Source organism: Centruroides vittatus, unplaced genomic scaffold (genome assembly GCF_030686945.1).
Source record: "Centruroides vittatus isolate TY-2023 unplaced genomic scaffold, ASM3068694v2 contig_620, whole genome shotgun sequence".
Lineage (NCBI taxonomy): Eukaryota > Metazoa > Arthropoda > Arachnida > Scorpiones > Buthidae > Centruroides > Centruroides vittatus.
In genome coordinates, this window is record NW_027122381.1 from 434,917 (window position 1) to 451,797 (window position 16,881).

Here is a 16,881-nt window from a genome sequence, read left to right on the forward strand (position 1 = left end):
TGCCTTTCGACGTGACGTCATATTCGAGTACAGTATTCATATGATTGTCGGCTGCGCTCACTCGTGACGTAGCTCTAAAGAACCAATGAACAATCGTGACCGCTGATTTTCGTCGTTTTGTACAAGTTTCATTTTCGCATTCCGTTTTATACAGGTTTTTCTTTGGCTGCAGTTTTAAAGTTATAGACTATAAATTCTTACTGGCGGCTGTCTGTCTTTTTTTTAATCTACAGAACGGAGTTAGATGAAATTCGAGACCAGATTTGGAAAGCTTAGGAGCCGGATGCCCCGATTAACTATATACGAACTTCCGGTTTGGAACGGAAGTCAAGTTATTTCAATTCAAAAATTTTCTCCAGAACAGAGTTAGATGACGATCATGACTCTTTGTTAACAAGAAAGGTATGATGTATAGGGGCAAGACACTACACAAGTTGTGGCTAGCCAGATGTAGGAAAGTGTTCTAGAACTTTATAGATCAAAAAACGAGGATTTGATAAAGTACGAACCCAGTCTCCTACTTTGGATGCACAGCTTTAGCTTTGGGGTAGCTTCCCCTCTCTAAATTTATGAGGATTTCCCTGCCATCTAAGTAGCTGGATGATCAGTTCCGTCTTCGTTTGCTTTATGCAAGTGTGTCGATATTTTTGTTTTTTTCTGTTCTATTCTCGCAGCGCAGAACTCCGTCACTATTACAAATAAGAAGGTTCTGTACGGCGAGAGGGTACTATTCAGTGATTAGTAGTTATATCGGTATGTAGATAACGGTTTGTTGTTTTTTTCAGTAAAGGCTTTGACTTCCCGCTTAACTTTTATGGAATTAATATCCATTCTGACCAGCTTAATATATGATTCACCTTTACCAGAAGTTTCGCGAGCCAAACAGTGGCAGGGTGGAAAAAAACCACTGAACACCGATCGTGGGTTCGTGCCTTGCCAACAGACTTGGTCATGTAAATGAAGACCAGTTTCTCTTAACCTCTAGTATACTAAATACTAATATAATCTATGCTAATAATATGCAAGGTAGTAATATACAGTTTATTCTCATTTTTTCATCTGTTCAAGTTTAGTTTGAATGTACTTCCTCATGAATATTGTCTTCATTAGAGAGGTTGAGGCGCAAGTACAAGCGTTAAACTTGTATGGCAAGCATAAGTACGCGTTTGACGTTTTAAGCCCAAGTATAAGACCTTGCTGAGTTCGTTCACATCATCACGTGACTCAGTGAACGTCGCGCATTGACTCACGGAAAATTTGGTGTCAAGACACCCTCACTAGTGATCACGCTCCAATATTCATTACAATCACAATTCCGGGCACCCATTGTGGGCGGATTCCTCGACGCCTACACTATACTACAAACTGGAGTAAATATTCCGGCTGCCTAGACCAGAGCTGGTCTCCAGATGAAAGTCAACCCGATTCGTATTGGGCCTTTGTTGACCATCTCCAAGAGGCGGTGGCGGCCAGTACCACGTTCCTATCTCTCCCTGTGTCGGGACAACTACCGTGGTGGACCATTGAATGCAGCCAGATAAGAGCAAAGAAACGTCGTGCCTTCCGTCTTGCACGTAAATTAGCTTCTCTTGACTGGTGGTACCGATACAAATTCTATGGGGCTCTACTCAGAAGAAAATCTCGCCAATCTCGACGGGAGTGGTGGGAGCGCCTGTGCGCCTCCCCTCCATCCCAGTCCACTCTCTACCGGATATTTCGTCTCCCGAGGACTCCACAGGCGCCCGAGGAGACCCTTTATTAACTCTAACTCAACAAATAGACGCCCTAGCTTCCTTTTTCGGGCGAGCCCGTCCGACGGGTTTTTTCGTTTCTCTAGGGACCCCCTCGTCAGAGGCCACTCATAATTGATGATTGTCTGTTCAATAAGATAGAACTTTACAGGGCTCTTCGCAAGATCAGATCAACTACTCCAGGTCCAGACGGGGTGAGGGCTCTAGCGTTACGGTCTCTCTCCTCCGTGGACCTCTCTATCTTACTGGACCGTTTGAACGATATCTGGACCTCTGGGACCTGCTCCCCAGTTTGGACTTCAGCCATCATTATTTCAATAGCAAAACCAAGCCGCTTAGCGACATCTTGCTCCTCGTATCGGCCCATCTCCCTAACTTCCCACATCACCAAACTGTTCGAACGGATGATCCTGTATCGCATCTTGAACCTGGTCATACATACCGACTTCTTCAATAGTCATCACTTTGGCTTTCTTCCATACCGAGGGGTGGAGGAAGCGCTAGTGGTACTACATCACCATATAGCGGTAGCCCGAGCGAGACTTCACTGGGTATACCTGGTCGCCCTCGATTTAGAGGGGGCCTACGATTCAGTGTGCCAGGAGGGGTTCCTGGCAAAACTGGAATATTTTGGCATCAGAGGGAGGCTGCTCACTTGGATCTCATCGTTTCTCTGAATCGTACATTCCAAGTCCACTGGCGGGGTGTTTTATCAGCACCTCGTGCATTTCCGCATGGTGTTCCGCAGGGAAGCGTTCTCGCCCCTGTTCTTTTCACATTTTATATGGCGGACCTATGGACAGCACTCCCAGCCAATGTAACGGCAATTCTCTACGCTGACGATCTTTACCTTCTAACCACAAGTTACTATCCTTACCCAAGCCGCTTGCCGCATCCAGACGGCTCTTCACCACCTCGAACACTGGGCAACTACATGGAGCCTGTCATTCTCAGCCACCAAAAGTGCAACTATAGATTTTTCTCCGAAAATCCACCGCCCACCTAAGCACTGTCTCTAAACTCGGGAATTATTCCCCAACGTTCGTCATTACGTATCTTAGATATTTATTTCTCTCAGACCTTTACGTGGCATGTACATGAAACCTTCCTGCAATCGAAACTGACTCGCGCAAGCTCCTTATTAAAATATTTCGCCTCGCGCCGGAATGGCGCCAGAAAAGTTGACATTCTTCGTCTAGTATACATGGTTCTACTGTAAGTCCTATGGCAACCTTCGGCGCTCCTCCTACCACGATTAGTCGTATCGAAAAACCAATACACACCGCTCTTCGCACGGCGTTGGGTGTTCCTAAGTCCACCCCCTTTTTTTTGTAACTCTTTCCGCCCAGTGGGCACTAAGAGGGCCTCTTATAGCAAGCCTATTATGGCTTCGGCCAGGCCCACAATGGGGCGGCCGGGTGGTGAGGGACGGGGACCGACATATTCTGACGGACCACCCCCCGAAAAATTCCTGGGGATTATTCGACTCGTCCGGATTCGATCCCGGGTCCCCCAGGGCGGCAGGCTGCTAACCTTGACCGCTCGGCCATCCGGCCGCAAGTCTACCCCCCTTATCTCGCTTTATGCCGAAACAGGCTATATTCCCTTACAGACGAAAATACGCCAAAGAGCGATGTCCCACGCCATCGTCCAAATCTCCAGAGGCCCGTTTAGCCCCCTATATTTAATTTTTCTCACGGCACCCTGTTTGGAATATTATCATTGGCGCCTGTACCAGCGTCCGTACGTTTCCCGGGTTTTATCCCATCTCCGCCGAGAGGGTCTGCCAATGTCACGTATCTATCGTCAAAGGCATATGGCGCCGAGCACAGTTAGTGTTCTTCCTCATCTTTGCTTCGACGAGTTATCATTTTCTACCACTGACCCTCCGGAGGTCAATTGCGCACGTTTTCAGGAGCTTCTGGAGTCCTCCTGGTAGGGCAAATTCTTCTTGGGGGCGGATGCCTCCAAATCCAGTACCCGTACGGCGATAGGTGTAGTTTTTCCGGCTCGCGAACTCCGAGGAACTTGACTCCTTCACGAGCACTGTAGCGTATTTGGCGCAGAGGCTCTAGGAATAAAACGAGCATTGCAAATCAGCTCCAGCTTCCACAATCCGACTGTCATTCTCTCAGACAGCAAATCAGTCATACAGGCGGTGGGTAATGTTAATTTTTCATCTCCGGCAATAATAATCGACTTAGCAGCCGAAATCAGTTTGCATCCCAAGGCAGTCGAGATTGGGTGGATCTCGGGCCACGTCGGCATTCAAATCAATGAAGCAGCAGGCAAGGCGGCAAGAAAATACAACCCATCCGGCTCCTGGAGGCAGCCCCTCTTGGCACGCGATCTAATCCGGGCCATGCGCGATATTATTATCAATACCTACATCGACTCCTGGTCTACTAGTCTTAGACAAAAAGGTCGGGATCACCTCCGGCCTTTTGTTCCCTGGCGATATTCATACGCCTCGTCTCGCTATGCCGAAACCCTCTTGGCCCGCCTTCGAACCGATACAGCCCCATTAAACGGGTTTCTCTATTCCAGAGGTCTTTGTGTCTTTCCCGACTGCCCGAACTATGGCGCTCCGGAAACATCCCGCCATTTTTGGATTACTTGTCCAAAATTTAAGTAGGCCTGTCAAGACCTCGGCCGCACTTTATCAATAGATCTAACAGTAGTCCGAACCCTCACTTCTATTTACTGGGCTCACGTCGACCTTCCTCGTCGTCAGCACGTGGAAGCTTTAGAACGTTTTATATATCGTTCGAACCGCTTCGTATAATCGTTAAGCGGTGTACTGTACATCGGAGAAAAGGCGAACAGGCTAAAATCTCCATATAAACTGGAACATAGAAGAAGAAGAAGAAGAAGAAGAAGAAATTTGGTGAAAAAATGGCGGATACATTTAACATCGAGGGTTACTAGCAAAGGTAAATAAACAAATTAAACTGTTTAAAAGTATTTATAAGGTGTTTAATGACCCTGAATAATTATTTTTAATTCCCCTACCGTACGATAGGACTACCTCATACTTTTGTCGAGAGAAGTAGTGGCTAATGTAAATTCGGAAAATTAATTTTTAGAAAATTTACAAACGTATTACGCTGTTGATGGTAGAAGATGCCATGGAAGAACAAACCTACCTTAAGATAAACTATTATGAAGACTAATATATGTAAATTCTTCACATCACTTGCTAAAAAATTCAATAATTAAATAATTTCTGGATTAAAATCGTCTGTTTCTCTACAATATTATTCGTAAATGCTTAAATAATCATTATTTTAATAAAATAGATCATAATTTTAACCACAAACACAAAAAAATGGAGAAGTTTAAGCCGGTCGTCTACTTGCCATTCTAGACGTAGCGAACGTCATTACCGACCGTATAGAATTGCCAGATGGCGGCGCTCGTCCGTCCGCCGTTTGCGTTTTGGGCTGAATACGTGCGCCTCAACCTCTCTATTAGATTGCAAAATGACACGGGAAAATGAAGATTACATTGTTATAACCCATTTCATATGAAACGAACAATTTTATCGGCTTGCTTGTCCAGTTATATAAAAGCCGTTTTGCCCAGTGTATAGTAGAGCTGGCAACCTCACATGTACTTGTACAGATGCAATGTTGCCAGCTCTTATATAATAATAAAATAAATGTATAAAGCACTATAACACACATTCGTATAAATATTCTCCAAATAATTAGAAAATAATTTTACAAAGTTAAATGAAATTTAATTCAAATTACTTTATAGTATACATTCTGCGAATTATCTAAACTTGTTTTCTATAATCTTAAATAGTTCATGAATTTTTTAACAGATGGCGGAATGGCCTATATGTAATATCAAATTACTTTAAACTAAAATTCATTTATTAGCCAAATTATAATTAATAAAAAACTTCATCGTAATCCGGCAATTTCAGAAATTATGTAGTCACGTTCGACATACTTTTTATAACTTTATATATACTTTTAAACACAGAATAAAGTGTGATAAATAAACTTTTAAATAATTTTTAAGTGTTTATTTAATTTAAATTTAAATATAATGTATGCACATTATACATCACATTTATATCCTTGTCACGAGTTAGTAAATGTAGAGAATCTTACAATTGTTATATTGTTACAATAATTAAAACTGCACAATTCTCTGATTAATTATTATTAACTTAACGTTAATGTACAGTACATATAAATGCCAAGAAAATTTATTTTTCTAATTAATTCTACCATTCGGAAACAAAATGGCGCCCATTTTAATATATAAACTGCGCATCCCGCAACACACGAAATTATACAAAAATCTTTTTATTATATTTTATTTAAAAAATTCTTTATAATATTCTGCTTTATTTACTTAAATTTTTTCAATTAGTTTTGTAATTTTAAAATTAAAATAGAGTATTAAGGACAATCGCGGCGCTTTTGCGACATACGCGCCGCGCCGTATGCGACACAAGCTGTAAATCAGGGAAAAAAAAAACATTAAAAAACAATACATTTTATAAGATTTCTATCACTTTCCTCGATTTTGTTTAGTGATGATTAATTAATTATTTTAAAAGAGAAATTATCGCAGGAAAATGCCGCTTACCTTAATTAACTCTGAATGTAGGCTTCTATCTTGTGTTGTTTCGCATCGTCTTGAACTATAAAAATGATAAAATTATCATCATGAGATTATTTATTAATGATTATTATTATATAATTAACGAGAAAAACATTATTTTATCTTCTTTAAGCACCTTTATTTGCCGTTGTTCTTCGACCAATTTAATGCTTGATTTAAGACTTTACACAATACAAATGTATTGATTTGTAGAAAGAAACTGATACTAAAATACATTTTTTAATATTTTATTTTAATATTTATAGATTCAGGACTTCAAAAATATTGTCAAATAACTCAAGAAATTAGTTTGGTTGCTATGGAAATTGTTCCACTCGAAACTTTCTTCCTTGAATTTTTTCTGTTCTTAATTTTGTTGATGTGTTTTTTTTCTTTTCTTAAAAATTCAAAGTTTAAATTATAAATGAAACAAGTAGAATGACACGTATTACGGGATTGGTTGCACTTCATACAAAAACACCTGTTCCGATTTAATACTATTGTTGACGTCATTGTTCTAGTTTCTCGTATCGACTGATCGAGTTAAACGCGTGAAGAACCCCTTCCGTTCTCCTTCTAAATACATTTTATCTTAAATTTTATGCTTAAAAATGAAAATATATAAAATATAATTGTTAAAAAAGCAATATCGAAACACTGGGATTCAGGTGAGAACTTAGAATTTTAATATGACGGATGCGAACGATCAGATGTCGCGTCGCGTCGCGTCGCTTCGCATGTACTTGAAATAAATACTTCAAAATGTTTTAATTGATAATTTATATTATATTAACATAAATTATTTTATATTATAGTCTAATATTTTGTATATTTAAGTGTTTTAACAAATAAATATATATTATTACGAGATTTTCATTAAAGCGCGTCGCCATAGTTTGCGACTCGTCGCGTGGATTTCGATAGGTACGAAAGTATTTATTATTTTATTATTTTAAAATATTTTATAACAAAAGAAATTAAATTGATATTTAATATGTTTTTAAACACTTTTATATGATCATTAATATAGAAATATAAATTTAATTAAGACGTTCTGATCCGACGACGGGACTCGACGCCTAATCGATGCTACTGATTGAACTATTAAAAAAAAACCGATAAAACTCTTATTATTTAATGATTTATAGACTATTTATTTATTACAAACACTTAAATATTTAACACTTTAAACAGAATGATAAAGATTAAAATACTTATTATCTGTTCTGAACATTAAATCTACACGCGAACGACAACACGTGTTCGTCGCATCCATTCGCTTCCGATTTCATGCCTTAAAACTAACTTCAATTTATTAATTTAGGTTGTTTTAAATGAAACGAAAATATATTTTATAAATTAAAAAGAATTAAACATTTGAAACTGTGAGAAATATAATTCTTTTTGCTATAATTTTAACTAACAAATTACGACGCGACACGCGACACGCGACGCGATAGTTCAAAAAATCACGACTTTAAAGTTCAGTTTAATCGCAAATTATTTATCACAGAAATTAATTTAGATGTTAGATGATTCAAGTGAGGAATTAGGAATTAAACTAGCATGAAACTAGCATGAAATTACGATTAATTTGCATTTAAATTTAATTAATTAATTGAAAACTGATTAAGTTTTCGACATGTTTAAATGCAATAAAGATAAATTTCTTCTTAATAATTTTTTATTAATTAAATAAAATAATAGTAATTAATTAATTAACTGTAGTTTTTAAAGAAAATTAAAATTGAATTTTTTAAACTATAGGCCCTATTATCATTAAAATTTTATTATAGAATAATTTTAATTTAATTTTATATTTTATGATAAAATCAATTGTAATTTTCAGTAATTTTATAGAATTAATTATGATAAAAAATTTTTTAAATAATTAATTATATTTAATATTATTAAATCATTTTTAATTAATAAACTTTAAATAACTGAATATTTAAAAAATATTTATTTATATTTTTATTGTTTAAAATGACTTTTTTTCTTCTTATTTTATAGTATTATAATTATTATTTATTAAATATTTTAATAATTATTTACCTTATTACATAACTAATTATTAAGATTTGTTAAGTAGAAAATGTTTAAAAATATTTTAAATTATGTTCATTTAATTTAAATTATAATTATATTAATTTAATAATAATAAATTAAAATAATTAATATATAAATTAATTCAGAAGAATTAAATTTTAGATGAGAAAAATTAAATAGTAAAAGTTGATTGTAATTAAAGTGTAATAAATATAATTAATTTAAAAATTAAAATTAAGCATTTCAATTGTTTAAAAGTAGTAAATTAAGAAATTGAATTAAATTTATTTACAAATATTTTAATTTTATTATTTAATTTTAAATAAATAAAGTATATTTTTATATATTAAAAATAATTACAATTCTATACTCGAAATAATATTTTATTTATTTATTTATTATTAAATTTATTAAATTAATATTATATATTTTAAGATTATTTAAATGTGTTTTAATTGTTTTAATGTAAGATTTAATTTGATTCCTGTCTAATTTAATTAATATAAACTTTTATAATTTGAATTTAATTTAAAATATATTATACTTAATAATTAATTATACTGTTTTAATTATAATTAATTATACATGTTTCTATAGTGGAGATAGGTGTTATAATGTTAAAAATATAGGTAAAATTCTTAAAAATGAGTATTTATATAAGGAATTTTTATAAATTTAGTAATGAAATGATTAATTAAATGTAGATAAATTAAGAAAATTGGGTTTTTTCTTGCTTTTTTCTATGTTCTTCATTCTTTACATTAGTAAATTGGGCATTTCTAAGAATAATAGCAGCATTGAACCTTTTATCTTTGGCTTGTAGCCATGGCAACTGTTCTATGTAAACGAAAAATTGGAAAAATGTTGACTTTTGTTACTAAAGAAGTAGTTTAACATTCATTTAAACCCGTTCCTTTTAATTTGATGTGTTATGTCTATACACTTAATTGTGTTTAAATACATTAATTTTTATTTTTCACTTTTAATTGATAAAAACTTTAAACATTATGTAAAGTCTTAATTAAATTACAGTTTGTTTATTTTTTTTAAAATTATTTTTAAGGATTTTTGTGTATAATTCGTGTTCTTTCATGCTGCTATCATTTCTTACAAATCTTATTATAATTAATAAATGATTTAACATATGAATATAATTATTATGTCAAATAATTTTAATATTTATAAGATTATGTGCGCTAAATTTTAAAATTATCCAATTGAAGGAACTTAAATTATGATTAAATTTGTTATTAAGTGATATACAGTCGCGTCGCTTTTAACGCGCGCTAACGCGAAGCGACCGCAGATTATTTATCCGCGATCTAATAGAAGCAGGTAAATTATTATAAATTTTTTGGTTTATTGATTAAATTTCTCATTATCGATTTATTGAAAAGACGTAAATTATTATAAAATTCTAAGTATTATTAAGAAGTGAGAGAGGATTCGTCGCGTTCTCCGCGCGACGAATGCGATGCGACTCTTGCGATAATTTGACTTTGTGTTATTGATAAACTAAGCATGTTTTTAATATTTATAAATTTATCTGATGTAATTTTGATAAGTTTAGAGCAATGCTTTTTAGTATAAAGTATTAATAAATTAAAAATAAATTAATAAACTAATAAATTCAGTCCTTTATCTACAAAAATCACGAGAAATTCTATTTAATTTTTTACTTTATAACGTGTAAAGACTATATTAAAATGAATAAAACACGAATGTAAATTCTAAAAAACTAATTTTATTTTCTAATTTTTTTGTTTTAGAAAGGAAATAAAGTATTTTCTAGGAACTTTTTAGATTTCTTTATAAGATTTGCACGTCAAGGTTTTATTTTAGTCACTTTGATCAACTTTGAATCGATATTATTCGAAGGTTGTTGGAAATTTACATTCAATTAACCTGTAAAAATCTTTATAAATTATAATACGTTTTTATTTAATTTTTAACAAAATTAATTAAGTCGATAGTCTCACAGAATGGGGAGTTTTTAGCGCAATTATATCAGCATTTATCCTGTTTATAAATATATTCAGTGCTTAAATTAGTTTTAAACTGAGTAAAGAACACTTGTAACTTCCCATTTTGCTCTGAAAACACTGTTTATAATTACGCTTAGTGTTTACATTAGTGTTAAGCAGTGTTGTCAGGAGTAAAATGGCGCTATTTATCCAGTTTATACTCATTTAAGTACTAAATATATTTATAAAATAGAAAGAAAACAGCATTAGAAACTTCCGATTTTACCACTGACAACACTGCTTAACACTAATGTAAGCAATAAACATAACTACAAAGTGTTGTCAGCTAATTCAGAGCTAATGGGGTGTTTCTACTGTTCTTTATGCAGTTTAATACTAATTTAAGCACTAAGTATATTTATAAGCTGGATATATGCTCAGATAATAGTATTAGAAACTCCCGACTCACAAAAAAAAAATTATATATACGGCTTTTTTAGATAATGCATAAAATCTATATTACTTTATTATGTAAAGCATAATTTAACATATATTTAAAAGACAAATACATTGACTTGTTTTATATTTTTATTTAGATTTATGAGATGAGCGATAGTCACGATGATCGTTCAGGATCTGAAGAAAAATCCGAACCAGTTGCTTGGATCGCTGCAATTATTATAAATGTGGCACTTGTTATGTTGTTTATAGCTGTGGTGATATATTGCTACTGCAGGAACAAAAGCAGTAAGTATTATATAATAAACATCTAACGTGTTACAAGGCGCTTCGGCGCGAAGTCGCGTCGCTTCCTAACTAAGGCAAACACGTATTAAAATAAGTTTCCATTAATAAAAACTAAGAAAACATTTAAAATATAGAAGAAATCGCGACATATTTTGTATTTTTAGTGGATATAATAAAGCAAATGTATTATTGTTATTAATCTGAATGGTTTTTTTACGAGGCGATGCGATGCGACGCGACTACGCGCTGTTCCATAACAACACGCTAGACTCTTAAGGAATTGTTATAAAAGGCAAACAGGATACGAAATTGAACTTTTAGAAACAGAATCGAGAAGAAGACAGAAATTAAAGCAAGAGAAATTCGTGGAAAACAGGTGGAGACGCGCCATTGATTCTCCTTTGATCCCGCACAAAGACATTGGTTACAACGTGTTCACGGTGGAACAAAATTACGACAGCTTGGAGGAAATTCCAATCAAAAACAGTAACTTAGTTTCGTGTTCCTGTATGAAGAATAAAAGGAGAGAAGAAGATATAAAAAGAAATAATTGGGTAATGTCTGGCGAAAGAATTACTTCCAAGTAAGTTGGCACCACCCTATTTTCAAATTAATCGTTTAATTTTTTTTTCTATAGAAGGGTCGAGTTGTATGTCTAAAATGTTCTTTTATAACTTTATTTTAGTAATAATTATTCCAATAAAGCATACAAAATCAACAAGCAGAATGTTGTTTGGGTTGGCAATAATGGTAAGAATGAAAGAAATGTTTTCATCCCTCCACCTTTCTATAGCTTTAATATTGATTATTATGTGGTACATAATTGATAAGAGTGGTGAATTAAAGTTGGAGAGGAGACGAAGAGATTTTATTTTAATATATTAAACTTATGCGATACGTTCTACGCGAGCAGCGCGTAGAATGCATCGCACAATCTACGTGACGTGCTGGCACGTGTAGCTGTTATCTTGCAGCTTAATTTTTAGCTAATAGATGGCACCACTCTTTATCACTAACAGGAGGATCTTTCTCTTGTTCTTTTTTTTTACATTTTATTCCCTAATTTAATAATGTTATTCTTTAAACAATAGCGTATTTAATATAAGAATAATTGTAAAAATAATTATATTTGTAGACAGAAAGAGTGAAACAATAAAATATCTCGTGTGTCAGGCAAACAGAGATAGAACAGCTGTAAAATATATGGGTCAAGTGACTGTACCTAAAGAGCTTTCCATCACTTTGAACCAATTAAGAAGTTACTTAACGAAAGAAGAATCATTGAGTGTACTTGTTGACAAAAGGTATTGCTTCCTCTCAGAAGATTTCAGAGATCTTTCTTTACACGAAAATACTTCTAGAGTAGATGAAGTGTATCCGTCACGCAGCGTAATTATTCGTCCTTTACCCGGTAAATTCAATTTTAGATATAAAAAGAAACTTAATTTTTATAAATCTTTAACCCTAATCCACACTTAACATCATTGATACAAATTTTAATCTAATTTTATGAATTTCTCGAACAATTTCTAAGTTTATGTATCATATAAAATTTCAAAAATTTATTTATAATATAAAATCAAATAGGAAATTTATTGTTAACATTCAACGTTTTCTAAAATATAAATAGAATATCACGCATGAAAATTTGAAAATTTAAATTGATTAGAGTTAACCAATCATCGTCGAGATAATCATATATTCAACCAATCATCGTTATAAAAGTTTTTAAACTTGATATCTAACGCGTATCACAGAAAACGATACATAATATGTTTATATACTATCAATAAAAATTTTAAAAATAATAATAGAATGTATTCAAAGTTTTAAACTTAGGTTTTAGTTTTTAACGAATTTCTCTATAAATTAAGAAAAAATCCCCATATAATTTTAAGCTATTAATTGATACAATATTTATATTTTTGAAGTGATTGAAAATATTACAGTAGTTTTGCTATGAGAAATTCAGGTTCGAATTTGATCTTGGTTATTATATAATGGTTAGAGTCTAAACTTCATTTTCTCTTTCTCTCTCTCTGTCATTTACAGTAGCATACCTCAGAGAGATCAGATTTACTCATTATACACAACTTGAGGGTGTCCTTACGCTAATTTCTTTTGAATAGGCAAAATTATAATACAAAATAGCTTTTCATTATCATTTAACTTAAATTGTTCTATTAAATTTTATTTATTTTTGTTTAACAGAAAAGAATAAAAAGAAAATTTCCGGTTTTGGTATGTAATTCCAGAATTATTTTTTTACTAAATTATTAAAAAATAAAATAATATTTGTAGAATTATATAGACTTTGTTATGTTTGAATATGTATTATATATTTTAAATATGATCCTAAATAAAAAATTGCTCTGTAAAATCACATGAAACAATTGCGATGAATGACTTAAAATTTTATATTTAAATTTTTATGCTAAAAAAAATATAAATTAGCCTACCGCTACGAGGAATCCGGTGATGAATCCAGTCCATACCAAGCTAATTTATCCTATACACTATGACAGTATCGTTTTCATTAATATCCGTGCTGGTCGATCCCATTGCGGGCTAGACCCTCCTATAACGTAATTGTACCAGGTAGTTGGCTACAAAGTCCCCAGTATGTTAGTGTATTGTGTTTAATTAATTAATTAGATTTTAATTCGATTAAAAGTCAGGTTTTACAAAAAATATGAAAATTTTTCATTTATGTAGAAATATGCTGCCCACAAGTGGCCTAGTGGATAAAAATCACTAAACACGATCGTGGGTTTGCGTCTTGCCAGCGGGCTGGCCATGTGGTGTTTTCCGAATTTTCTTCACGTTATTAATACTTAAATAGGGGCCAGTTTCTCATGGGAAGTCCTCCCGAGAGGCATCTCCTCTCTGCATATCGCCCACGTGTCGCGTTACACGTAAACAAATAAACCAAACTAAAAACGTGACGTTGTTACCTTTGCTGGCTGACGTCACTGTACTTATAATCTATTCATAACGGGTAAAATTCTACATTGATTAAAAAGTAGTAAATAACCACATAAGCCTTCTGGTCTTATTGTTATAATTATCAGACTTATCACACACCGATTTCTTTAATTAACACTTAATATCCCGAGATGCATTCCGGCTTTTTTAATAGTCCTCCCGAGCCAGGTTACAATAAATACACTTTGAATATAAGGCATTATAACCATAATATATAAAAGGAGCCAATAAAACACAATATCCACATAACCCTATTTACGTTATACAACTGTAACATACTGTACGACATTACAACATTATAAAAAGCCTGAATAAAATTAATGTGACTGAAAGCTTATATTGAATTCTAAATCGATCTTATAGTCTTAACGTGATGGTATTTTACATTAAAAATTCAATCATCACATGATCACAGTGTGATGTAAAGGTCTTACACATAGATTGGATTAATGGGGTAAGGCAAAGTAGGGTACTTCACAAGAGTATTTTTTATGGGAAAGTGACCTCTATTTACGTGTTAGGCACTGAATGAATACCGGAATAATTCCACGAGACCAGTCCATCGGCCCGCAACTAGTGTTATCCACTAGACCACAGGCAAGCCTCTTACACATGACGTCACGTTGTTAAGATTTCATGCGTGTTAAATACTGTTTAATATTCACAAGATACTAATTTCCATTATTATTTTTTCTTTTTTTGCACAAAAACATAATAAAATAAAATTTCTCAATCCACCGTGAAAGCAAATGAAGATAATTAAGGTATTGTTATTTCAAGAAGAATTCTCGCAGCTTATTTACATACTTGTAATAGTTTTTAATTGTTTCAAGTAAAGAATATAAACTTTAATCATGAAGATAAAGAATATTTTGTAATTAAAATTCAGTAGAGAAGATGAAATGCCAAAGTATAAATTAATTACGGTACTTTTTGATAATTATTATTAGATGTTAATGTAATAAATTTAAATTTCAATTAATAAAAAATACATAATAATAAAAAATAAATGTTGAAAAATGTGAATAAACATTTGGCCTCAAATAAAGTAAAAAAAAAAAAAAACAGAAAAAAAAGAAAATTTTTAATAGTCGCAGTTTCCTTCCGATAGATGGCAGCTTCTGCAGAAATTCCGGGGCTAGCAATAATAGAATAGCGCATTCTTTTGAGCCACCTATCTGACATATTTAGTCCACCTTTACCATTTTCTTTACTAAAATATGATATGTCGTGTATTTTATATCACAGTCATAGACTTTTAGTCTTCTCTTTTTATATAAAATATAAATAAATAATCATTTTAAACTATAAACTGCAATATTTAGTAAGTAGAAAGGATTAAATATGGCGGCAAATTTCTATGATGCAATTATTTCTATATCAAAGGATTTTAAAAGATATTCTCAATAATATCACTTTATACAACTTTTAAATAAAAATTTATAAAATTAAAAACATTTTATCCACAGGAAAGAAGTGTTACAACATTCATTGCGAAGAAGAAGCTAGATATAAATGTCAAGATTGCGGACGTGTGTCTTATTGCAGCATTAGGTGCATGCGAAACGATCAACCAGTCCATAAAACACACTGCACCAGTAAGTATACAATTTACCTAATCTTAGAAATAATTTTTTAAAAGATTTTTTTTAGAAGAAAACAGTAAATTTCACGTTGCCGCTTCTTTTACCATGACATCTTATGAGTGCCATTTCTTTGCATGGCTTCACAAAGAACCACCTTGGCGTATATGATAACGAGAATTGTGTCTTGAATAATAATTTAACAAGGGAAACGTACGAGAAGAGGATAAATTATAGTTTGCGCAAGGTGAAAACTGTGTTTTCCTTATGCAGCTTCAAGAGTCGCTACCCAAATGGAGATGATGAGGAATAAACTGACACGAACAATGCTCAATGGATGTCAATGATGCTACGTAACTTTATTCGGTGGAAGAAAACTGAATATATATATATATATATAATCTAAATCTATATCATTTTTTTTTTCAATTTTGAAGAGGATGAAGCTTTATTTATTTATGGTGAAGTTGAATGTTAAGAAGTTTTGCTTCAGGATTAAAGGAGGAAAAAAAAATTCGATATCGATGTTTACAGACTTAAGTAAAATGTTCTCGATATCCTAAATCGAATTTTCGAATTTAAATTTTAATATTTTGTATTACAAAGTATCGGGTGAAAAAAAGGAAGAATGTAATACACTAAAAATGTATATAAAAATTATTATTTTAAATATAAAAAAAAAAGTATAAAATTATATTTAAATTATTTAACGCAATTCAATAAAAACAATTGCAAATTTGAATTGCGAATTTTAATTCTTTCATTTATTCTTTAATTAAGAAGAATTTTTTAATATACAGTATGGCCCAAAACTATGCATTTTGCAGGCAATTCGACAAAAGTCGAACATAAAGTATTGAATAAGACAGCAATTTTGTTTTGAAATGGGTTTTCAGCCACTCTGGTGGGAGATAAGAAAATTTGGAAACTTTTTAATGTAGTATTTTTCATATTAAACAATTATAATTCGTTAAATAATAGTAAAAAAGTCGGTACTTTTCCGCGTGAATCAGGCAAAATTGGTTTATCAGGATCAAATTTTACATGGTAATTTTTATCCGGCGGAAGGTCGAGGGACAGTTTTTTGAAAATTTGTCAAATGGATCAAATTCTTTAAAGAGTATAAATGAAGTAACAGATGTTTTAGATCTTTTTTGTTGTAAATGAATACGTTATTTT

The 16,881-nt window shown here is 32.5% G+C and overlaps 1 protein-coding gene across 1 annotated transcript; it reads left to right on the forward strand.

Annotated features, from left to right (window-relative positions):
* The first annotated feature begins 6,959 nt into the window (after positions 1 to 6,959).
* LOC136979360 (uncharacterized) lies at positions 6,960 to 16,068 on the forward strand. The gene is made up of 8 exons (XM_067275302.1): positions 6,960 to 7,042; positions 10,984 to 11,134; positions 11,456 to 11,717; positions 11,820 to 11,884; positions 12,270 to 12,545; positions 13,346 to 13,375; positions 15,589 to 15,717; positions 15,854 to 16,068. Exons 2-8 carry the CDS (start codon positions 10,993 to 10,995, stop codon positions 15,871 to 15,873), a joined length of 924 nt encoding a protein of 307 aa, XP_067131403.1. The 5' UTR covers positions 6,960 to 7,042; positions 10,984 to 10,992; the 3' UTR covers positions 15,874 to 16,068.
* Positions 16,069 to 16,881: the final 813 nt, after the last annotated feature.